The 24,285-nt window shown below is 38.4% G+C and overlaps 2 protein-coding genes across 5 annotated transcripts in view; one reads left to right on the top strand and one right to left on the bottom strand.

Annotated features, from left to right (window-relative positions):
* Positions 1-6,796, top strand: part of RAD54L (RAD54 like) — a 29,966-nt gene extending 23,170 nt beyond the window's left edge. Inside the window, exons 13-18 of the mRNA XM_087719725.1 lie at positions 2,613-2,723; positions 2,824-2,947; positions 3,123-3,201; positions 3,667-3,846; positions 5,137-5,300; positions 6,331-6,796. Coding sequence (XP_087575851.1) covers positions 2,613-2,723; positions 2,824-2,947; positions 3,123-3,201; positions 3,667-3,846; positions 5,137-5,300; positions 6,331-6,532 — 860 coding nt within the window. The 3' untranslated portion in view covers positions 6,533-6,796. The remainder of the gene's footprint in view (positions 1-2,612; positions 2,724-2,823; positions 2,948-3,122; positions 3,202-3,666; positions 3,847-5,136; positions 5,301-6,330) is intronic.
* Positions 6,797-7,496: 700 nt separating this feature from the next.
* LRRC41 (leucine rich repeat containing 41) lies at positions 7,497-24,269 on the bottom strand. 4 transcript variants are annotated; one of them, XM_087719723.1, is made up of 10 exons: positions 24,003-24,256; positions 22,976-23,062; positions 21,585-21,655; positions 17,006-18,209; positions 14,795-15,046; positions 13,825-13,989; positions 13,485-13,583; positions 12,855-12,995; positions 9,221-9,296; positions 7,497-8,206 (listed from the first exon to the last, which is right to left on the bottom strand). In XM_087719723.1, exons 1-10 carry the CDS (start codon positions 24,112-24,114, stop codon positions 7,972-7,974), a joined length of 2,442 nt encoding a protein of 813 aa, XP_087575849.1. In that variant the 5' UTR covers positions 24,115-24,256; the 3' UTR covers positions 7,497-7,971. The 4 variants fall into 4 exon arrangements, with proteins under 4 accessions (XP_087575849.1, XP_013924812.2, XP_087575850.1 ...); XM_014069337.2 differs by having other exon boundaries at positions 12,855-12,977; positions 24,003-24,251; XM_087719724.1 differs by lacking the exon at positions 9,221-9,296 and having other exon boundaries at positions 24,003-24,269.
* Between the last annotated feature and the right edge of the window lie 16 nt (positions 24,270-24,285).

Genomic DNA, 24,285 nt, shown 5'->3' with positions numbered 1-24,285 from the left:
CATTGAGGCCAATCAAGCAACAGTAGACACATAGAGATATATATATATATGCTAACACCCTACCAGTCTTGGTGGGAATCTGGGTTCTCCACTTCAATTCATATATACAATTTCAAAATAATAATTTCAAGGATAAACAGATTTCAGTAATATTATAAATCTCTGTGTGTATATATATGTTGGTCTTGTTGTATTCGGGTCTTTTCCCATGTAAGATTGAGATTGTCTTGGCAATGTTTCAGCGAGGTCTCATTCGCCATCTTCAGGCTGTGTTTTCGGCTTAAAGTGTGATTGGAGCTGTCGTCTTTCTATAAATCTTGGTGGGGGTGTGTGGAGTGCTGGCTTTGTTTCAGTAAGTGGAGTGATTGGTTGTGTGGTTGTATCATGATTAGTTGATTGGTGCTGATTATGCTGGCTGTGTGTACATTGTTGTTTCATGTTGTAACAGCCTGGGTGGTGGGTGGGGCTCGTTTGTTGACTAGGGCTGGTTTCTAGATGTCTGGTAGGCGGGAGGTATCATCACGTTTATTCATGTTTCTCTATTTCGATAGCTTTCATAATTATTTTCTTGTTGAAGTGTTCTGTTTTGGACATTAATTTGGTTCCTTCAGAATTAATTTCATGTCCTGTAGCTTTAAGGTGCTGGAAAAGGGAGGAAGTTTTTTCTTTTTTTCTTACTGTGTTCTGCGATGCGTGCATTTATTCTCCTGTTCATTTGTCCTATGTATGTTGCAGGGCAGATTTTGCATGGTATTTCGTAGACCCCTTGGTTTTCTAGCTGGATTTTGTCTTTGGATGTTGGCTATTTTTTGGTCAGTGTTGAAAACTGTCTTGATATTGTGTTTGTGGAGAATTTTGCTGATTTTATCTGTGGTGCCTTTGATGTAAGGGAGGAGGGCGATGCTGTTGTCCTGTTCTGTGTCTTGGTTTTTGGGGGGAGTCCCCCTTTGAATTAGGTTGGTAATTGTTTTTCTTTGGAATCCGTTGGAGATTAATACTTTTGTGAGAGTGTGTAATTCAGTTTTCAGGTGGTCTTTGTCGGCTAGGCGTTTGGTTCTGGAGATGAGGGTCTTGGCTATAGAGTTGATCTGTGCAGGGTGGTGATGGGATTGTGCATTTAGGTAGCTGTTGGTGTGTGTTTTTTTTCCTGGTAGATGGTTTGTCCTAGGGAGCCATTGGGTTTTTTGTAGATTAGGACGTCCAGAAAGGGAACTTGGTTGTTTGCTTCTATTTCCACGGTGAATTGTATTTTGGGGTGTAGGCTGTTGAGATGTGTGAGAAAGTTGTCCAGTTTTTCTTTCTCGTGTGGCCAAATCACAAAACTGTCATCAACATATCTAAGCCAGAGTTTGGGTTTGTGTTCAGATTTATCTAAGGCGTTAGTTTCAAAATGTTCCATGTATACATTTGCGATGACAGGTGAGAGGGTTGATCCCATAGGTGCTCCTTCTATCTGTTTGTATCTTTGTCCATTATGGATGAAGTATGTGTTGGTTAAGCAGTGTGGTCAGGTCCAGGATAAGTTTGGGGGGGGGGGTTGTGTTTGTTCTGGATAGCTGTCAAGGCTTCTTTTATAAGCACTTGGGTGAAGAGGGATATGACATCGAAGCTCACGTGTAGGTTGCTGGGTTGTAGGTTTTGTTTCTTTATTGTTTCTATGAAGTGGAGTGAGTTTTGTACATGTGAAGTGATGGATTCTGCATAGGGTTGGAGTTGTTTGGGAAGGAATTTGGCAAGATTCTGTAGAGGTGAGCCTATGGAGCTGACTATGGGTCTGAGTGGTGTTCCTTCTTTGTGTATCTTGGGGAGGCCATAGAGTTTTCTGGAAGATTTCTTTCTGGGGATGATTCTTTGCTGGATCTCTTCACTGATGGGAGAGGCTTTTATTTTGGATTTGGTGGTTTTTTTCCAGGTAGGTGGTGGGGTTTGTGTTTAGAGGTTTGTAAGCGGGGTCTTGGAGTAGGTTGGATAGTTTGGCTTGGTAGTCAATATATATTCTACTATATATATATATAGTATAGCTACAGTGAGGAACGTGCACCTCTGCAGCTCTGGTAACCTATATTCTAACTGCTATTTCATGGAGCCTAAATTTGTATTTTGAAATTACGGTAATCTGCATTATGGATAATCTGTGTCTGATGTCATCATTACTTCAGCAGTCTTCATAAATTGCATAATCTGCTTATGCATTAAAAATTTGAGTCAAATATGCTTCTTTTTTCAAAATGAGGTTTAGATAGTTTGAAGTTACAGCAGAAATCAAAGCATTAGAAGTCATGAGAGGAAAGCTGTAAAGAGATTTATAACTGGTAATCCTTTGACTGTTAGTCAGTGTGGAATTGGTCACAGCACTGAATCTAGATAAGTAAAAAAATTACTCAACTTCGCTCAAAGAGGGGCAAACCACTTTTGTACATTTTTTAAAATTTAGTATTGTATTTTAATCTATTCACTGTGTCTTGTTACTCTGACCATATCTGTTAAGAGAAGGAATAGTATTGCATGGACCTTCCCCATTGTTTAAGGCTAACTTAAAACAATTCTACCTTATTAAATGAAATGCTTGGCAGCTACCAGTTCTGTGCAGTGACTCCTGAATTCTTCTGCAGACCCTGCCTTGATCTACGAAAAGTGTGTAGAAGAGGAAGAAGGGTTTGTAGGAGCTTTGCAGTTGTTTCCATCTGGCTATAGTGTTAAGTCTTTGGAACCTCAACTGTCAGGTAAATATCACAGCAAGATCAACTTGTATTTTGTCTGCAAGAGCGGGTGATTTCTCAGCCCTATGGAAAATATGCATACATTCATATTGTTTCCTTCCAGGAAAGATGCTGGTTTTGGACTACATTCTGGCAGTTACTAGAAGCACTAGTGATGATAAAGTAGTCCTGGTGTCCAATTACACACAGACCCTTGACCTTTTTGAGAAACTCTGCAGAAGTAGGAGGTATAATCACTGAGGCTAATGTATATATTGGGAGTGAAATGAGGGGGAGTTCAAAAAAATCCTGGGGAGGGAAAGAAAGAGAAGACGGGAGAATCTTTTTCCTTATATAGGGGTAAAGCTATTTTTATTTCAGTAAGATATTTATATTAAGCTTCACGTCCTGTTTTTGTATCAGGTATTTGTATGTCCGTCTGGATGGTACCATGTCCATTAGAAAGAGAGCAAAGATAGTGGAACGTTTCAACAATCTTTCTGTAAGTGAAGTTTCTAATATCAGGTTCTATCCTGGAGGTTTTTACTACAAAAGCCCCTGTCTTTCTATACTGTCAGTTTTAACTGAAAGCGATGTTCTTCAGTTTGACATAGGGATGTAGCTACAAAGCAGTAATAGATTAGTAAATTTGTTTTAATGTGCTTTGCAAAAAGTCATAACCCCTGTATAAAAGAGTGTGCTTCAATTGTTACAGTCCTAATTGCAGTACCAGAAATTCTGTTAAAGTCTGTTAAAGAATCAGATGAAATTGTGGCTATTGTAGTGGCACCTGTTCTTGAATCAGAAAGCCTTGCTCACTCATGTCTTGGTAATTTCATGCTTGGGCCATTGCAGAGGCATACACCCATGGAGCAATACTATTTTGTGACTTCTTGAGATTTCTTGTTCTGCAAATAATATATTTAACTGTCACCTATGCTTGATACTTTTTTTTCTGGTTTCACAGAGTCCTGAATTCATTTTCATGCTGAGTAGCAAAGCTGGGGGATGTGGCTTAAATCTGATTGGAGCAAACAGGCTTGTGATGTTTGATCCTGATTGGAATCCAGCCAATGATGAACAAGCTATGGCCAGAGTGTGGAGAGATGGCCAAAAGAAAACGTGCTATATCTATCGATTACTTTCAGTAAGATTGACCTATGTAACTCATGGTTGACATTAGTATCTTGGAGCATACGAAATGAAGCTTTGAGTTTTTTGCAGGGAAGAGACAAGTTTGTAGCAGGTGTCTTATTATTTATTTATTATTATTAAACAAATTTACGTACTCCCCAACTCATTATAACATCTAAGTTGCTATTGGGTAGAGCCGTGATGGCAAATCTATGGCATGCATACCGGAAGTGCCATGCAGAGCCATCTCTTTGGGCTCACGAGCCATTGCCTGTTGCTTCCAGGTTCCAGAGTGCCAGCCTGCTGGTCTTCACGCATGTGGGAGTGCCAGAAAGAGCAGCTGCCTGGTGTGCATGCATGCACTGGGAAGATACATGTGCATGCAAAGACCAGCTGGCTTGTGTGCATGCACATGCCAGAAATTGGAAGATCATCTTCCCAGTGTTCACTTGTGCACCCGGTGGCTGCTCATCTGGTTTCCAGCGTGCACATGCTCACCGGCCAGTTCATCTTGGCTCACACATGCACATCAGAAACCAGAAGACACAATCAACTGCTTTTCTGGTTTCTTGCATGTGCCCATGCTCCCGTTTCGCCACTCAGTGCTGAAAAGGTTCGCCAACACCAGCTAGAGTTTCTTATGCCGTACCATGAACATGTCGAAAATAAGGTGCAACATAGATGAATTATATTAAGTATTATAAGTATAACCCTTTACTTGTTCAGAAGGAAATTATTAGTGTTTCAAACTGGTAGCTTGAGAAAGAAGAATGAAAATTTATTCAGTTTATTAAAACATGATCTTTTTCTAGGAGTCTGATTTTTCAAATGGTTTCATAATAAGGGATGTACCTTGTCTTGGCCAAGACCTACAGTTATGAGCCTTACCTAAATGAGGGTTGGTCTTGCAACTTTCAGAATTCTTTGCATGTGTACTCCAAACAATATGCATCTAAAACAACACCATCTTGGCCTAACATAGTGCTAGCAGCCTACTTTTGGGTAACAAGCAGGACTGTACTTAGAAGTTATTTTTCTTCACATGCTAAAGATTTGATCTTTAGGCAGACAAAAGCAAGATTTAAATAAAGTATTTGCAAAACATTCTACCTCTTATGAATTGGCTAATGTTTTTGCTGTGTTTGTGTTTGAAAAAAAAAGAGAGAGAATTGCTAATGTCAACTTTGATAGCTTCTGCTGAAGCTAGCTAGATTGTTAAAATCATGTTAAGGAATGTGTAGTGACTTTAAGAGTCAAACAGGTTGCACAACAACTTGTCACCAGATATATTTTTATTTTGTAGACAGGGACAATTGAAGAAAAGATCTTCCAGCGGCAGACACACAAGAAGGCACTTAGCAGCTGTGTTGTAGATGAAGAACAAGATGTGGAAAGACACTTCTCTCTGGGGCAACTGAAAGAGCTATTCACACTCAATGAGGCCACTACAAGTGATACCCATGACAAGTAGGTCTCAGAAGGGCTTAGATACCGGTAGCTAAATTGTGTAGACGAGTGGTGGGTTGCAGGTGGTACGCCCCGGTATGTTTACCGAAACCTACCCGAGCACCGGGTACCGTTTCGATACGGTGCCCCAGAGGGCCCACCTTACCTGTCCTTTTAAGCCTTTGGCGCTTCCGTGAATGGCGCGTACGGCGCCTATGCGACACTCCGCCGAGTAGCTGGAACGTTGCAGGCAAGTACAATGCAAGTGTGCGCTGTGCACATGTGCGCGTACGCTGTGCGCATCCATATGGGTGATGCCGGGCACCGGTTGGAATGGGATCTGGCACACACCACTGGTGTAGACAGAAATCAGGGGATATAGATGGAAATGTTAGTATTGTTTAAAAAACAAACAAATGAAAAAGACTAAGGTAAGCTGTATGCAGATGTTGAGTCTGAATCTGAACATTAGTGATAGAGGTTTTTGACAGCCAGCCAGTGTTGCAGTTAACATGAATATAAAAGTCCACATTTGTAGAAACCAATATTTGATGTTTTTTTATCTTGAGTTTTGTAATGTACAGCTCAGATAGACTAGGCCTGGGAACTTTTAAGCCTGCATGAATGTTAAGGTGAGTGGGTTGGTTGGGACAATACTCTTGTACCAATCAGCTGTACAAAATTAAAGGGTAGAGAATTTTAATGTATTCTGAACCATCTTAAAACAATGTTTGATGGTCTACTATTGTACATAATATTTTACATACATAGTAAAGGCTTCCAATTGGTGGATTTTCACTCATTGAAAATATTGGTTTTGTTGGTGCCATAGATACATTTTCCCATTGTTGGCTTTTGAAAGAGGGGATTATTTTGTAATTCACACCACCTTAAGTCATTGCTACCAGAAGCCATTTAAATCAAATAATCCTAATTTATATTGTTCCTAGCATGGAAAATTTGCCAAACTTGCCAAGCCCTGCAGCTCAAATACAAAGCATAAAATCATGGCTTGTAACGGGGGTGAATACTAATGTACTTTTTATTGCAGGATCAAATGCCGTCGCTGTGTGAACGGCCATCAAGTCAGACCTCCTCCAGAGGGGTCTGACTGCACTTCCGATTTATCTCAGTGGCATCACTGTGCTGAAAAACGTGGCCTCAAGGACACTGTCCTCAAGACTGCCTGGGATGCTGCAGTCACTTTCACTTTCTATCATCAATCACATGAAGAACAACGAGGGATATCATAACCATTGGATCAATAAACTCTTTCTTTAAAATATTGGTTTTTTTATATCTCTTTAACAGCAATCTCTTTAACAGCAATCTGTATAAATATTATTTCACAAATACTTTGCTAAAATATTTGGTTACAGGCAACCATCATCAATATTCTTTTTCCCAAAAAATATATTTGAACTTTTAGTGTCAGTCTGCTAAATGTGTACAGAATATTCTAGTAGCAGAAATGTTAAATTTGGAGTAATCTTTCTAGAATGTCACCTCTAGAATGTCTTGGTATCATGAAGTCTACCTAAGTCAGATGGACTATTTAAACCGTTAACAAATACCACTTTCAGAGAAAATGCTCAAAGTAGAATATCATTGTGACATCATTTTAAAAATGTATTTGCTGGAATGGACTAATATTGCATCATCCGGTTTTAAACCTATTACAAGGACAATTTTTAGGTCACGATCATTTTCAGTTATAAAATAAAAAATTGTCATTTTTTTACAACAAATTAATAAGTAAAATAAAGGGAAAGAATATTATTCCAAATGGGTGTACATATAGTATATCACAAGAAGCAATAAATGTATTTCATACATCGGTATGGATATGAGTTGACAGTAAGAAAATGGTGTACATGTATATATAAAATTGTTTTGGCTCTAATATAATAGTAATTTCTGGTAGACTAAGATCTTTATTTTACAAAGATGGGAAAGCATTTTCTTTATTTAACTATTTTCATATACTGAGAAAGATAAATGTGAAATCTTTGTATGGAAAGACTAATGACCAAGAAAAGAATCCCAAATAATTGTATTTATGTTAGAACGGGCCCTCTGAATTACTGTGGTTATATTGAAAAACTAAAAATCTTTACAAGGAGATGCTTGAAATGTGTTTTCTAGGACATGAGGATTAAAAAGCAATGGATATTTAGGTTGCCCAATAATATGCAGTTAATTCAAATAATAATAGGATTATCGCTGTAATACTTTTTATTTTAACAATAAAGTCTGCATAAATAGTAAACATACTCCAGAAAGCAGAAGTATCATTTAAATTCTTGCTAAAATACAGAAGGTAACTGAACGACATAAACTGTGTGTGGTTCATTTGGTAGAATAGTATAATCTGATCTAGATATTTTTATCCACATATCGCAAGACAGGTTTCAATTTTAAGCTAATAAGTTTTCCATTATTGAGTTGTTACATCTTGATTCAACATAATTGCTAATTTCATACTTTACTGACTTTATAAAAGTTATTTTGAAAATGAGACATTTCAGGAAACATTTACTATATCCTTCATGCTAAACACAGAAATCTGAACACAAACAAAACAATACAGTTTTGTACAATTATTTACAACTGGTGCTTAAATATCCCAATAAAATTCCAATAAAAAATGTTAAGCAGATTTATTAGAAGACACTCTCCATTAAAGTGCTTCTTACATCACACTGATGTAGTCAGCAAAGGCCTGTGATGAGTCCCATGCATCACTAACTACATTGCATATAGCTTTTAGTCTTGAAAGGGCTTCTTGAGCAGTGACAGCGTCTTGGTCCAGCCAATTCTGATAGAGGCACAGTTTGGTAAGTTTGATACATGCTCTGCGTTCAGCTGTGTAACTTTCCAGTTTTTTGGTAAATTCCAGAAGCCCATCAGGCTTAATACAGTTGGAGCTAGAATGGAAATTAACAACAGTATTACTGTACCTCATTGCAATTTATGGCTTAGAACAGGGCTGTCAAACTCACGGCCCATGGGCCAGATGTGTCACAGGCTGGCCTCGCCCATGCCCAGTTTAGCAAAGCAAAAGTTGCAATATGTCATGTGACACTGTGATGATGCGAGTTTGACACCCCTGACTTAGAACTTGAAATATTCATCATAGTAGTGAGCTAACAGATTTTTTTCTGAATAAAAGTATGAATGATTACCATGTATAGTTATATAACAAATCAGGAGTTGAATTTTTTGACATTGGCACATCTCCGGGACTATATGCCTAAGACTTTATGGCAAAATCTGTGTTCCATTTAAGGGAATCATCTGTGCATATCATCAAAAAATTGCATATAAATAATAATTTTACTTAACATAAAATTCTAGGTTCATGACTCGAGGCAACCTGCGTAAGCTTGTTGCAAGTTCTTCCTTGGATGTTGACTACTGAGAGAAAGATGAGCACTGGGACAAAATTCTGCTTCAAAGCAGATTGAATACTGAATCTGAAAAGTTCTGAAGCAGTTGAGTGCTGAGGTATGACTAATGATCTCCACACATTGAAATTACAGTGATTTGAGCCACGGTGGTGCAATGGTTAGAGTACAGTACTGCAGCTACTTATGCTGCCTGCCGGCTGCCTGCAATTTGGCAGTTCAAATCTCAACAAGCTCAAGGTTGATTCAACCTTCCATCCTTCTGAGGTGGGTAAAAGGAGGACCCAAATTGTTGGGGACAATATGCTGACTCTGTAAACTACTTAGAGAGGGCTGTAAAGCACTGTAAAATGATAGATAAGTCTAAGTGCTATTGCTATTTCGTCTTGCAAATTGATGCTAACTATTGAAAGCAAAAAACTATTGAAGCTACAAACTATTGAATGAAAAAAGCATTTTTTTCCAGACTAATTTCATTGCTATCTTTTTTTTTTACATAGGATTGCATGAGGTTGCTTCTCTTCACATACATACCTTACATCTAGATGACTGATAGAAGAGGATGAATTTCCAGCAAAAATGTCAGCCAGTGCAATCAATCTAAGATTCCCTAATAATAGGGGGAAATGTAATTTAAAGCAAAGTATGAGGGGTGTGTGATAGAACAAAGTGTAAATAATAGGAATATGCAAAATGCCTTTTCATGGAAAAAATAATAATCTTCAGACAAGTGTCTTATGAGATGTTTCTAGATTAGAATATTTTCTGATGAAATATTTTCTATAGTCAATATCTTATAAGCACGGATCCATTAATGAAGATTTAGTAAACATCCTCCAGGGGAAAGAATATGAAAAGTGGTAGAAAAATGACTGCCTGGAAAGAATTCTCCTCCATTTACTTACTATTTTTTTTTTTCCTCACCCCAAAGGCACAGAGTAAATTAACAAACATTTCCAAGAACCAAACTCACTAAGAAATTATTTAAAAAGAACCTTTAGTAATTGGCTGAACTTTTGGGGACCAAAAGTTCACTATGCTATAGGAATTAAGTAGCTTCAACAATTGTATTAAAAAAAGAAAATGAACAGGTCAAGTTTTATTTCCCACTATAATAGTAATCTTGTGACCATTCATTTAGAGTCAAATAGGAAGTTTATTTATCAATTGAAATTTGTAACCAAGATTTTCCCCTAAGGGAAAAAGGAAATAAATGTCAAATGTTAAGGTAAATTATATACACTATATTGACAAAAGTTTTCGCTCACCCATACAAATAATCAGAATCAGGTGTTCCAATCACTTCCATGGCCACAGGGGTATAAAATCAAGTACCTAGGCATGCAGACTGTTTTTACAAACATTTGTGAAAGAATGGGTCGCTCTCAGGAGCTCAGTGAATTCCAGCGTGGAACTGTGATAGGATGCCACCTGTGCAACAAATCCAGTTGTGAAATTTCCTCGCTCCTAAATATTCCACAGTCAACTGTCAGCTGTATTATAAGAACGTGGAAGTGTTTGGGAATGACAGCAACACAGCCACGAAGTGGTAAGCCACGTAAACTGACAGAGCGGGGTAAGCGGATGCTGAGGCGCACAGTGCGAAGAGGTCGCCAACTTTCTGCAGTCAATCACTATAGACCTCCAAACGTCATGTGGCCTTCAGATTAGCTCAAGAACAGTGTGTAGAGAGCTTCATGGAATGGGTTTCCATGGCCGAGCAGCTGCATCCAAGCCATACATCACCAAGTGCAATGCAAAGCGTTGGATGCAGTGGTGTAAAGCACGTCACCACTGGACTCTAGAGCAGTGGAGACGCATTCTCTGGAGTGATGATTTGCGCTTCTCCATCTGGCAATCTGATGGACGAGTCGGTTTGGCGGTTGCCAGGAGAACGGTACTTGTCTGATTGCATTGTGCCAAATGTAAAGTTTAGTGGAGGGGGGATTATAGCAATAGCAATAGCAGTTAGACTTATATACCGCTTCATAGGGCTTTCAGCCCTCTCTAAGCGGTTTACAGAGTCAGCATATTGCCCCCAACAACAATCCGGGTCCTCATTTTACCCACCTAGGAAGGATGGAAGACTGAGTCAACCCTGAGCCAGTGAGATTTGAACAGCCGAACTACAGAACTGCAGTCAGCTGAAGTGGACTGCAGTGCTGCATTTAACCACTGCGCCACTTCGGACTATGGTATGGGGTTGTTTTTCAGGACTGGGCTTGGCCCCTTCCAGTGAAAGGAACTCTGAATGCTTCAGCATACCAAGACATCTTGGACAATTCCATGCTCCCAACTTTGTGGGAACAGTTTGGAGCTGACCCCTTCCTCTTCCAACATGACTGTGCACCAATGCAGAAAGCAAGGTCCATAAAGACATGGATGACAGAGTCTGGTGTGGATGAACTTGACTGGCCTGCACACAGTCCTGACTTCAACCCGATAGAACACCTTTGGGATGAATTAGAACGGAGACTAAGAGCCAGGCCTTCTCATCCAACATCAGTGTGTGACCTCACAAATGTGCTTCTGGACGAATGGTCACAAATTCCCATGAACACACTCCTAAACCTTGTGGACAATCTTCCCAGAGGAGTTGAAGCTGTTATAGCTGCAAAGGGTGGCCCGACGTCATATTGAACCCTAAGGATTAGGAATGGGATGTCATGTACAATAAGTTCATATGCGAGTAAAGGCAGGTGAGCAAATACTTTTGGCAATATAGTGTATGTTTTCAGCATGTACATAAATTGAAATAAAGTTGATGCCAAAAACATTTAATATTTTATGATGGAACTTCTCAACTACTCAACTACCAATATATATAAAACTTAAATATATCAATTGTATTGGTACATTATTGCATTTCAAACTGTGCATAATGGAATGCACTTCCTAATGACCCATGGCATGACAAGTGGTTTAGCAATATTTTAAATTAATAAATTGCCACAGAAATTGAAATCGGTCAGAAGGTTTAAAAATGGGCCCAACCATGCTAGCTGGGGAATTCTGGAACTTGGAACTTCACACATCTTAATTAAGCAAGGTTGAGAAACATTGGATTAGTTAGTCTGTGTACAACCCTAATTAACACATAATGGTTCATATTTACTATACTTATTCTCTATTCCATTTTCCCTTTTGTGTGTATTTGTGTTTCACACCTGTTAGGCTACAAAATCATCATGAAAGAACGGCCTATTCTAGCTTTTGAATAGTACATAATTGCAGGTCATAAATCAGTATGTAATATCCAGCCATAATCCCTTTGAAATGTTTTCATCATATTTAAAACAAAACTAAAACAAGAATCCCAAAGCTCCAGCAAAGCAGATACTGATATCATCAATGATAAAACTTCTCCACACTTAGTTACTTGCTTATTGCTTCTACAGGATTACCTGAGAATTTTGTTCCTTTTTAAAAACAGAATAATTAATTGACAGGCAATCAGTCCTTACCTCATTTTACTACAAGCACAAAAGTTGTAATTCTAGATATGTGCATCCCTTTCTAAACTTAGTTACTCTAACTGTATTGCGAAAGTAGCAATAAAATAAATAAAACATGTTGGAATCTAATGTACACTAAACAATTTAGCCAGTAGTAGGAAATACAAAATAGGCTAGATTTGTCTATGGAGATTCTCAGTCATCCAGTCATCCACCAGGACAACTGAAAATCTCCACAGATATTTAGTTATACAATTTGGGATAAATACCCTTTGAATTGTGCAGGATAATGAATGAATTTCTAGTGGGCAAAAATGCAGACTACAAGTTTTGACCCTGAGGGCACAGATAAACCTCCAAGTGGCCTCAGTGACTCTCGGAAAGAGTGCCAACGACCAGATGACTGCAAAGAATATAAATCCTCCACCATTCAGTCAGAACTGAAGGAACTTCTTGGAGGAAAAGTGAAACGACTTCTAGCAAAACAAGAAACTCCAGTTGCCTTTTGAAAGAAAGTTGCTTGGGACAATAGTCTAGATTCTTGAAAAGTCAAATATATATAATTATCAATAGGTTCTCATCTGAATCACCACAGGCAAGAATTTATTTTGTCAACAGTCAAAGCTAAATCTGAGAGCAGCCAGAGCCCTAACTCATTCTCCACAAAGGGAAGAAAGCACTCCAAGAATGTTGCTATATTTCCCACTACTTACCCAGCCTATTTCCAGGAAGTTTGAAGGTTGTTAACGATGAGTTCTTCTTCATGGCAATAATCATTTCAGTCAGAAGCTCAGCTGTACAGTTTTCAAACAGTCGACAAAATGAAAAACTGATCTCTATGGGAAAACCAAAATCTAAAATTAATGTAAGTGTTCCTTCTTCCTTTGATTCATTAGGTGAAGTCAGTCTAATTGAATGTACAATGAACAAAAGTTGGAAAGATGTATTAGATAATGACTCTACTTGCACAAGAAAAACAACTTGTTGACTATTAACTTTGTTAAAACCTTTAAGGAAAAGTCATGAGGAACAAAGGAGGCTGCTGTTTCTCTCTCACACACACACCCTAAGGATGTTAGCTGTGGTGAAGTAGCAGTTTCTATTTATGCAGACAGAGCAGAGGGAAGCAATATTAGGCCTTTGTTAATTCCTGTTCATTTTTTAATCAACCCATAACAGGGTATGTCTGTGTGTCTTCTCTAAAATAAACTAATTCAGTACCCTAGCCAAATTTATGACGGGTGGTCCTATACATAACTGAAAAATCGCCACAAAACCATTATTTTTGATTACATGCAACAGCGGCTATAGAATTAGAATAGGAAAAAAGAACGTAATTATACCTTGAAGAGTTGGGCTCTGTAGAATAAGGAGGACTTCTTTTGAATGTTCAGAAAGGTTGACATCATGAAAACTTAGTTTCTTCAGGTTTGGATTATATTCTACCAAGATAAATAAGAACTTATGACATGCCTTGAAACTTTTCACTGATTAAAACTTTCCTCTTTGGTTATGTGTGATAAGCAGATGGTTCCAACATCTTTTTGAAGTATATTTTACAACTTAATTCTGGCCATGGTTTTCACACTGCTGACAAAGTGCTTAAGATGTTAATATTCCTGTTAAATGTGTACAGTACTGTTGCCTTTTAGCTTTACTGCAAGCAAATAACTTCCCCCATACCTTTGAGGGCTTGCAGGAGGAGCCAAACCTCTTGAGGACAAGAAATTGCAATGCTGTCTAGAGAAAGACTCTGGAGAGACCCTGAGGCTTTCAGTACAGGCACCAGAAGACTTGTTTGAAGAGGTTCTCTGGGAAACCTGATCTCAAGCTGCTCCAGGTAAGTCTCTAGGTAGGAAAAGTCAATATAGCAAAAGACAACTATTCACAGGCTGAAACTGGCAAACATGGTTTGAACAAAAATTACAAACTGAGATCAACCTAGTTTATGATACATGTTTGGAGGAATTCCTCAGTCTATAACGTGCCAATTCATAGCAAATCATAGTTTCATTGATCAGGAAGAAATCAGTTAAGGGATCTGTATCAGAAAAGGAAGCAGTCATAGCAGCTCACTTCCAGTTTTACGGTAAGCATGAAATAACATATGGCCTGAACAGTATCAGGGGCAAGGGGAAGTTCACTCCAACTTTCCAAGTACACTGAATTCATAAATATTTTTCCTAAAGTACAGGCATTATCTATAACAAGAAACCTCTGTACATTTCTTGAAAACTGAAAAATTTCAATTTCTCACCAAAATTAATAAACATATTTTTGTTACATAATAATTTACTTGTCAAAATGAATTAAATGGTTGCTAACTTGTGGATCAAATCACTTTAATTTTTGTTTCATTCTGCAATCATTTCTGAACTTGGGATAACCTTAGTGAATATATACACATACAAACATATGCAAACAGATATATATTCAGTTTGAGACTGAATTTGAAATCTTCTGCACACAAGCATATGTTCTACTGATGAGCTTTGGCTCCACCCATTTTATCAAGGAAAGATGTTTAGCAAGTTGGAAAACCAGAATCAAAGAATTCTTTGAAATAGAGCAACTAATAAATATAACTTAATTATTATCATGTGTAAAATAAAACCTGCTGTAGATTAAGTGAAGCTGAAGATCTATGTTGTACCTGGAATTTTTTCTACTAAGGATGACGAGCCCATGTCTTCTTCCAGTCTATTCCACTCGGCTGCAGTTTTGAGATCAAAGCTGACCAGAAGCATCCGAAGCAATGGTACAGCACTCAAAAGAGAATGGACAAGATTCATACATGGGAAATGAGCAAACATATCACTGATGTGTACCACACGGAGGCAGTAATTGTTGTGTTGAGAAAGAATTCGGAGCCCAGAAAGGATGCTGAAGATACCAGAGCCTAAGCCTGAAGCACAATTTTAAAAGGAGAAAACAGAAATCTAAAATATGCATGCATACCAAAATTACTACATGGTTTCAAATAAGTGTACAATATCTTTTGAACATTGGCAGAATAGGCTATCAAACTTGCTCTAGTCTTCCATACTATATTATACCTTAAGAGCTCAGAAATAGAATTGGGTTTTCCCTCCCAGAAACCAAATACTAGTTGAATTTGTATATGTAATGTTGCAGGTTTTGTCAATGAACACAACATTACATACTCTTAAATTTGTCAAAGTTGCTTTAATTTCTCCAAGTCAATTTTCTTTTTGGTGCCTCTGAGTCAATTTTGACTCCTTGTGACTGTCTGGATAAGACCCTGCAGTTTGTTGGCAACATTTTCAGAAATGGTTTGCCATTGCCTGCTTTTTAGGCTGAAAGAGAATGATTAACCCAAGGTCACCAGCTGATTTTAGGCCTTAGGTAGGACAACTCCCAGTCTCCTGGTTTCTAGTCTGTTTCTTAACCACTACACCAAACTGGGCTTCCTGAGTCATAATACATGTGGCTTTTATGGTATTTCTACAAATCAAAATGAATTCAGCTGGTATTTAGATATGGATTAAGACAAGGGGTCTTAGATAAAATATTCAAAAATGGTAATAGCAATAGCAGTTAGACTTATATACCGCTTCATAGGGCTTTCAGCCCTCTCTAAGTGGTTTACAGAGTCAGCATATCGCCCCCAGAGTCTGGGTCCTCATTTCACCCACCTCGGAAGGATGGAAGGCTGAGTCAACCTTGAGCCGGTGAGATTAGAACCGCTGAACTGCAGATAACAGTCAGCTGAAGTGGCCGGCAGTACTGCACCCTAACCACTGCGCCACCTCGGCTCTAAGGATATATGAGATTGCAGATGGAAAACTTTATTTTGAAGTTTGCATGAAGATATTTTTGTTTATGCACTATAGGCATTTTAGGTTTGTCCTCAACGTACAAGGCAATCTCTCAATCTGAATTTGGGCTTTATTTCTTAAAATTAACAAATATTTTTACTGTATGCAGTCAGATCAAAACAGAATAGTCTGTCCAAATTATCCAACTGCTGCTTTTTTACTAGTTTAAATCTTAAGTACAAATTGGTAACTTGAAAGACACCTATTGAAACTTTCTGTGCTAACAGAACATTGGTTCTTGGTTGGTGGTAGTAGGATTCCAAATATCAGTTGTTGGAGAACATTGGCAGAACAGGCTATACAGGTAGCTCTCAACTTACAACCATTCATTTAATGACCATTTGAGGTTATAATGGAATTGAAAAAAGTGATCTGTTTTTCATACTTATGACCATTGCACCATTCCATGATCAAAATTCTGATGCTTGGCAAATGGTTCATATTTATGATGGTTGCAGTGTCCCAGAATCATGTGAGCACCTTTTGTGATCTTCTGAAAAGCAAAATCAGTGGGGAAACCAGATTCACTTAACAACTGGGTTATTAACTTAACAAATGCAGTGATTCACTTAACAGCTTGGGCAAGAAAAGTCATAAAATGGGGCAATCTATCTGGCTTAGCAACAGCAATTTTTGGCTCAACCGTGGTCATAAGTTGAGAACTACTCTTATCTTCACCAACCTGCCATCAAGTATCTCAGAGGCATCTAATTCGCCACTATGAAAAAAACCCACTTAAGAAAGCTTTTGGTTTTCAGTAGTAGTATTCCCATTTTCCTCATGCAGCACTTCCTTTTCTAAAAACCAATTTTTGTTCATAACATATTTGAATATTGCAAAACACATGTAAAGAAGCTGTGGCCATCCAGATGTCAAATATTAAAAATTACATCCTTCCGATTGAATGGAATGGATAGCAACAGACCTGTAATTAGTCCAAGGGGCTGCCATTTATCCACTTCTGTATGTGAAGATTCTACACAAGGGATTAACATTTGCAGGCAAAGATGTGGCTTATCACTTACCATTCAAAGTAAGAATGAGTTTTTCTAAAGCTACCCAAGAGCTCAACAGATTACCAAGCATCTGGCATGTATTTTTGGTCAGTGGGACAGAGAATATTTCCAAGGTAGATACGCTTCGAAAATGGCTAATTGCCTTTAGAGAAGTGAAGCCAATAGTTCGAGTTCCTCCTAAGGAAACTGTATCAGTCACACTGGAAGCCTCTGTTGGGAGAGAGGGTTCATTATCACAATGTTCTTCTTTGTCAACATTCCTTATTTTGTGATAGAATGCCATCTCTTCCTCTTCCTTTGCAATTGTGAAGACAAAGTCATACAGGTCTTCCATCTCAGTGGTGATAGTGCTAGTTTTCTGATGGATGCTGTGCTTCTTTGTTATTATAGCTTTGTGCCTCTTCGGAGATTTTCCCAAAGCAAGGTTGCCTTGAGATGGATTTGCTGGGGAAAAGCTAACAGATGATACTTCAGCATTAAAAACTTTTGAGCCAGCATTGTGCGGCCTATGAGTTTTGTAGGAACTGTTACCCAATTGGCAGTCGGGTGGTTCACTAAAGCTTTTGTTGCTGGTTGTGAATAGCTCTCCAGCAACTTCAAATCCCAAAGAAAATTCTTGAGGCACACTCGGCAAGATTTTCATATTCCTCAGCTCATTATTGCTAAATTGGCCAGATGCTGCTGTAGGAAACAGTTGGTCTGAACCCAAAGGAGGCCTACATTCCTGATCCAGCTTTTGGCTCTGTACATTCAATTTCTCTCTACAGAGATGGCAAAATTCTTCATTCATTAATGTCCTACCAGGATTCCAAATCCCAGCACTCATTTTCAGAATGAGAGCTAGAAGTGCTGGGTCAGGATCAGGCCATGAGTACATAGATAGGTAGTTCACTGCCCCATGATGAATTAGGCGATGAAGGAATAAACTCAACTGATGTCTAGTAGACAGATTGGAGGAAAGGAGGTGACGGAAGGTCAGACTTCTAAGTGAGACAGCCAAGTTTTCAAGGACACATCGATTGTATTCAGCCATCAGCTCTGAGATACCCTCAAGCATGTTGTAAATAATAAGTTCAGATATGTGCCGTGAAGTATACAGCAGGGGCAAAAAACAAGGATCACTCAAGCATTGATGCGATGACACATCCAAGATCCCACGCAGCACATTTGAGAAGAAAGTTTCAAGGAACTTCTTCCTCCAACACTTGATATTCTGCAATCATATGGAAATAAATGCAAGCTGATGATATCTAGGTATACTCTAGAAAAAGTACTTCAAATTTCTTTCAGAGGTGTATTTCTGGGTTCATACCTGAACAATTGATTAATTTTTAAAATTTAAAGGATTACTTAGGATTACATAAATTGACTAAATTGGCAGTAGGCCCTGTGCTCAATAGACCACTAATTCTGATAAGCTGGCTAGAGAGGTTGGTGAGCCCTCCTTTTGAAATGTCCTTGCATGAGAGGTGTGCCCAGTTTCTTATTTGGAGAATTTAAAAGACTATGAAGAACCCAGAATTCCATGCTGATTTTATTGAATATTGTTTGGCTCATTTTTATTTTTTAAAATTGATTTTAACTGCTGCAGATTAAGTTCTCAAGGTGCAGTTGGCTGTAGATAATCTTGCAGATGTTGATAAAACATCATTGCGGGGGTGGGTAACTGAATGATACCCGTTCAGAAAGTACAGTTTTTATTTAAATTGGTTCATGTTATTTTGCCTAGCAGTCTGTTGTAACTTTATAGAGTACACAAGAAAATTGGAGTGGTTTTGGCCTGTTCGTTTTTCATAAGGCACTTGCAGGGCAGACCAACGGTCTATAAACCAAGTCACCTGACCCATGACAGCCAATAGAGGAAAAGGAGCAGGAACTGCCAAGTTTTGGGTGGGAAGAGGTTGGTGCCTTTTGTGAGGGAGTTGGCTGAGGATCAGGCACGATTGAAATCTATTGTTATAATATTTGTATTCTCTTCCTTCCTGTTTGCTTATTTGCTTACTTATATACATGTACACATACAAGTAGTCCTCGACTTACTACAGTTCCTTTAGTGACCGTTCAAAGTTACTGAAAAAAATGGACTTCTGACCATTTTTCAGACTTACGACAGGGGCAGCATCCCCATGGTCATGTGATTTACATTCGGATGCTTGGCCACTGGTTCATACATATGACGGTTGCAGTGTCCCGAGGGCCTATGATCCCCTTTTGTGACCTCCTGACAAGCAAAAGTCAATGGGGAATCCGGATTCACTTAACAATTGTGTTTTACTAATTTAACAACGGCAGTGATTCACTTAACAAATGTGGCAAGAAAAGTCGTAAAATGGGGCACAATTTTCTCACTTAGCAACATAAACCTTGGGCTTAATTGTGGCCGTACGTTGAGGACTACCTGTATAACTCCTGGTAGTGAACATGCCTACTACTCCTGCCTATTTTCTCAACAACAACTGTGAGGTGGGTTGAGCCGAAAGACAGTGACTGGCCCAGAATCACCAGTTGGCTTTCATGCCTGAAGCAGGCTAGAACATACGGTCTCCTGGTTTTTAGGCACTTGAACCCCTACAACAAACCGGCTCTCATAAAATCGAATTTTGCTTAAATCCTGGAATTGATCAATTGCCTTCTATCGCTCACCTCAGCTTAGCTGAGTAATATTTTTTGTTGGCTTTCCCCTTCAGTATTTAGCCAGACCCAGGATGAGCCCTGTGTTTGTTTTACAACCGTCTCCTGGTTCCCTAGAGAGTTGGTGTGGAAGAAAGAAATGGTTTTATAGAAAAGAGGTGGTGCCAGCAAAGGGACCTACTTTTTCAGTTGCTGCTTGCCCATAGGCACGGGATACCTCAGAACTGAAGAACCTCAGAGAAGGGACTGGTTTGATCCCAGAAGTGCCTTTTTCCCTTATTACATACAGCTAAGTTTAATGTTTGAGCCATATAGTTAGGTGGGCTCTTCCCTGTTGGGTTGTGATTTTTGCCTTGGGGGTTGTTAAATGGTAGTGATTGTTTTTAATCTTTGCGCACCATTCTGAATCACCCTTAGGAGGTGGACAGTCTTATATATTGTATAAATCACGAGTGTCAAACTCGCGGTGTCACGTTTTGTAATGTTTTTCCCATTCGCGGAGCTGAGGTGGACGTTGCCTATGTGTGACGAATCCAGCCAGCGGGCTATCAGTTTGACAACCCTGGTATAAATGAATGAATGGATAAAGTAGATGTCATATCATCATCGCTGGAGAACAAATAGATGGGGTCCTTATAGCATGGCTGTCAAACTTGTGGTGTCATGTTGCTGTCACATGACATTTCATGAGTTTCCCCCTTTGCGGAGCTGAGGTGGGTTTTGCCTGTGATGCATCTGGCCCACGGGCCGCCAGTTTGACATCCTGCCTTGTAGATGATATGTATATAGGTATGAATAAATAAACAGAGTAGATATGTTATCACCCCTTGAAAACAATAAACAACTGAAGGAAACCCTGTGGAATGTTGGGGCCAGAGCAGTTAACTGGAAAAACAGACCCTATGTGAAAAGGCTAGGTGGAAGTTTCAAAGTCATCTCTAGACAGATGCAGAATTGGGAAGGCATCTATCATATTTGGGAATGTGGCTCAGAATATCAGACAGAGGCAGAGTCTATCAGGATGTGTAAGAAAAAGGTTGTTAAATCCAAATGGGAATAGGATTGGAAAAGATGGTAGGTAAACCCACTCTCAAAGATAGTATATACTCTTAGCTTAGAATTTAGTTCAGACATATTGATTTGGCTCATTCCTTTTTTGCCCCTAACCAGCGTTAAAATTTCAGATCCAAAAAGATTTTATTTGTCACCAACATAATTGATTCCTTGTTTCAATTATGATGATCATTTTAGGACAAGGTATTGGGTTTTTTTTACTATTTTTTCTTAGGGCCTGACTTTCAAAGTTCAGCTGCATTCCACTGCAGAGTTTGTATCTTTGAGGAAGAAACTTGATTAATTTATATGCTGCTATCTGAGGTTTGGGGAGTGAATCTAAGGCTCTGGATGATAGCAGTATATATAGTATTATTGTTAAGAGAATTTAAAAATGGCATTAGGTTAACTCTAAATAAAAAAGCTGTCCATGACAGTTATGGGGAGCCTTGAAACCTAAAGGTCAATAGTAAAAATGTTACTTCTGAAGATAGCCTGATTTCACCATAGAAACCTTGATGCAGTTAATTTGCATATTCTTTAGCATGAGAGTTTTGGTAACTTGTTCTTCACTCAGCCTGTTTGCTGGTTAGGCATCACATTTGATTGAATGTTTATTGTTTTGCAATTGCAAAACAAAATACTCCTTTTTCTGCTATTGTCTGGTTAGTGGGACAGCCATTGGACAATAAACAAATCTCTGCAAATTACTATTTCTGTGACAATAAACAGAAGAGGAAGTTATAGCATAGCAAATATCTGAAAAACATAGGACTGAAGTTCAAAATTTAACAAAAGCAGCTATGGAAGATCCCTGTTCAAGAAATTCTATGAAGTTAACTAGGAAGGTAAGAGCATAATCCTATTTGCTATATCAATTTTACGGTTTATATCTTTAACCCACCTCTAATCTAGAAGGTCTTGTTTTCATGATGTCAAACCATAGCTTGCACCATATTGGTTCAGTTGAGAGTCCTACAGAAATATATAGCATGTTTAAAGTAACTATTAAAACTGTCATTAGTTTTACAAAAACAATTGTGCAGCTATTGATAAGTGTTTTGAAACAAACAGATTACATGCGCGCGCATACACATGCACACATCTGGGAATAAATCCCATTGATCTCAAAGGGTTTTACTTCTTGACCACACATGCATAAAATTGTAAGGTAACATTTATGTATGCACACGCGCGCACACACACAAATATCTTTTAAAAATCCATAGATGTTAAAAGCATCTGTCTCAAAGCAGGAAATCACAAAAAATGTGTTAAAATATTGCTTCAATATTTAAGTTGTAAATTTGCATATTTTGCTTATTTTATTATATTGCTTAATATTTAATATTGTAGTATCATGCTTCTCTAACTGGCTGCCGTTCAGATATATTGAACTCCTATTTTTATTATCCCACAGAAAACAGTTAAGAAAAGGATAGGCAAATTGATGCCTTTCATATGTTTTAGCTTAATAACTCACTTAAAGCAGCACTAGCCTAGAAATCATGAGGCTGAGAGTTCAAGCCCTGCTTTAGGCACAAAGTTGGCAGGCTTTCCCTCAGCCCTAGGAAGAAAGCAACGTCAACCAATTTCTGATAATCTTGTCATGAAAACTGCATGAACTTGTCCATACAATTGCAGAAGTCAATAATATGCTAAAGACACACACACACTGTCTAGCCAGAGGTATTTAGAACTGAGTTTTGAAATGTCTATACATTCCAGATTCCTCATTCCCATAGAAAAACCTAATATCCTCTGCAATGATTGGTGAAAGGAAGCTAGAACAGTTTCCAGCAATCATATCTAAATAGTAATAAAATATATTTGTAACATATTAAATGAGCTCAGATTAAACACTTAGGATAAATATAAGACTTCAATGACTAGCCAATGGAGGCATTGCAGCCAAATATTTGAATATGGTTCTGATTATAGGAAAGCAACTGTTCATTATACCATTCTGATCCTTAAAGTATTGTTTGTGCTCAAAGATTCCGATGAAATGATTTTGGACATACTGTAACTTTTACAAAAAGTGAGCATTTCACCCTGGTGTAGTTGGGATCTGGCTGATATACATTTCCATCTTATTAAGAACCAGAAACATATTTATCCAACTTTGGATATGTTGGGGAAATTGAGAAATAATAAGTACAAATGTCTGCTAATCAATAAAATAGTTCTGCCATGTATGAAAGTGGAAACCATATTTCCCAGGATGAACACTTATTAGTTACCATTTGGCTTTCCTTGTTATCTTCCTCCCCATATGAAACCATTGTAACTGACCTTTTTTCACAGCAGTCTCTTCAATTCTTTCCAGATAATATATGTTTAGCAGAGGCAAGATACCCTGGAGTATAGGACCTGGAAGTTCTTTGGCAGGGAGAAACCCAATATAAAAATGTATTTTAATGACAAAGAAAGTGGTTTAAATGACTTGGTACAAGCATATTTAGAAAACGCTTATAGCCCAGGACTGAAACTCCCGAAAACAGGTACTCTGCTCCTACTCCAGTTCACACACACACTCTAGACAACCACCAAACCATATTCATTTTAGAAAGTTTCAGGACCTTTTCTTCTACCATGTGAATATCTTAGAATATAACTATATAACTATATCTTAGAATATAACTATTATACTAGTAAATTATAATTTTATCTTTACTTTCATTATTCTCTATTACTCTGTATCATTTATACATCAGCATATTTCTTTTAAATAAGCCTCTAATTGTTTCCATTCCTTCTTATATTGTTTTTAACAAAGAAAAGGATTTAAGGGAAACATTTATCCAATGCATTTTGTCTCATGATGGTAGGAACTCAGAATCTTAAAATATCTCACAATACTATAACTCCTGTCTAAATATGGCTTTAGATTTCCAGTCTAACCAAATTCTACCTAATTCAGTGGGTATGGATTTCCATTGTCCATACTGGACAATGTGTCAGTAACGACAACTGACATTTATATTGTCACTGTATGCCTGCTAATTTATTCTGGAATCCTTCCCCATCTTATCCAGCAGGATTTATTCCTTTATAGGCACTATATTTGAAGGACTGCAGACTTACAAAAATCTCTAAAACGTGAATTTCTACAGGATTTTCCTGCCCAATTGTGGTTGGAGCATCTCTGTACATTGCCTATTATTATGCATGCTGAAGAAACTTTTTAAGGGCATCTCAAAGCATCTCAACCGATCCCCTTCAACAGGGCAAGAGATTCTCCATTTCATAGCAGAGATCTGTTTGGCTCGTTGGGTCACAACGAGGAGAGAAAAACGGCTGAGCCCCTCCTCCATCTTACCCCAAACTTCTTTTTCAACTCGTCCCATGATGGAGCTGACTACCGCCCCACTTAGCTCAAATAGGCGGAGGGGATTCTCCCTGCCGATTTCTTCCCCAGATTTGATCTCCATATTCTTTGGGCAGCGGGTCTACTGTGTGTTTAAAAAACAAACACAGAAACCACACACCGTCGGAATGACGCCATCTTGGGAGGTCACTCATTGTTAGGCGGACGTGTGATGCTGCCATGCTAACTAGGTCGAGCGCCCCACAGTGCCATGTGGTGGAAATAATACTGACAT

This window comes from Thamnophis sirtalis, unplaced genomic scaffold (assembly GCF_051295495.1).
Source record: "Thamnophis sirtalis isolate CommonGarterSnake01/CBP01778 unplaced genomic scaffold, rThaSir2_p1.2 scaffold_7, whole genome shotgun sequence".
Lineage (NCBI taxonomy): Eukaryota > Metazoa > Chordata > Lepidosauria > Squamata > Natricidae > Thamnophis > Thamnophis sirtalis.
Note: the sequence above shows the minus strand (reverse complement) of the source record. Positions and strands in the feature narration are given on the sequence as shown.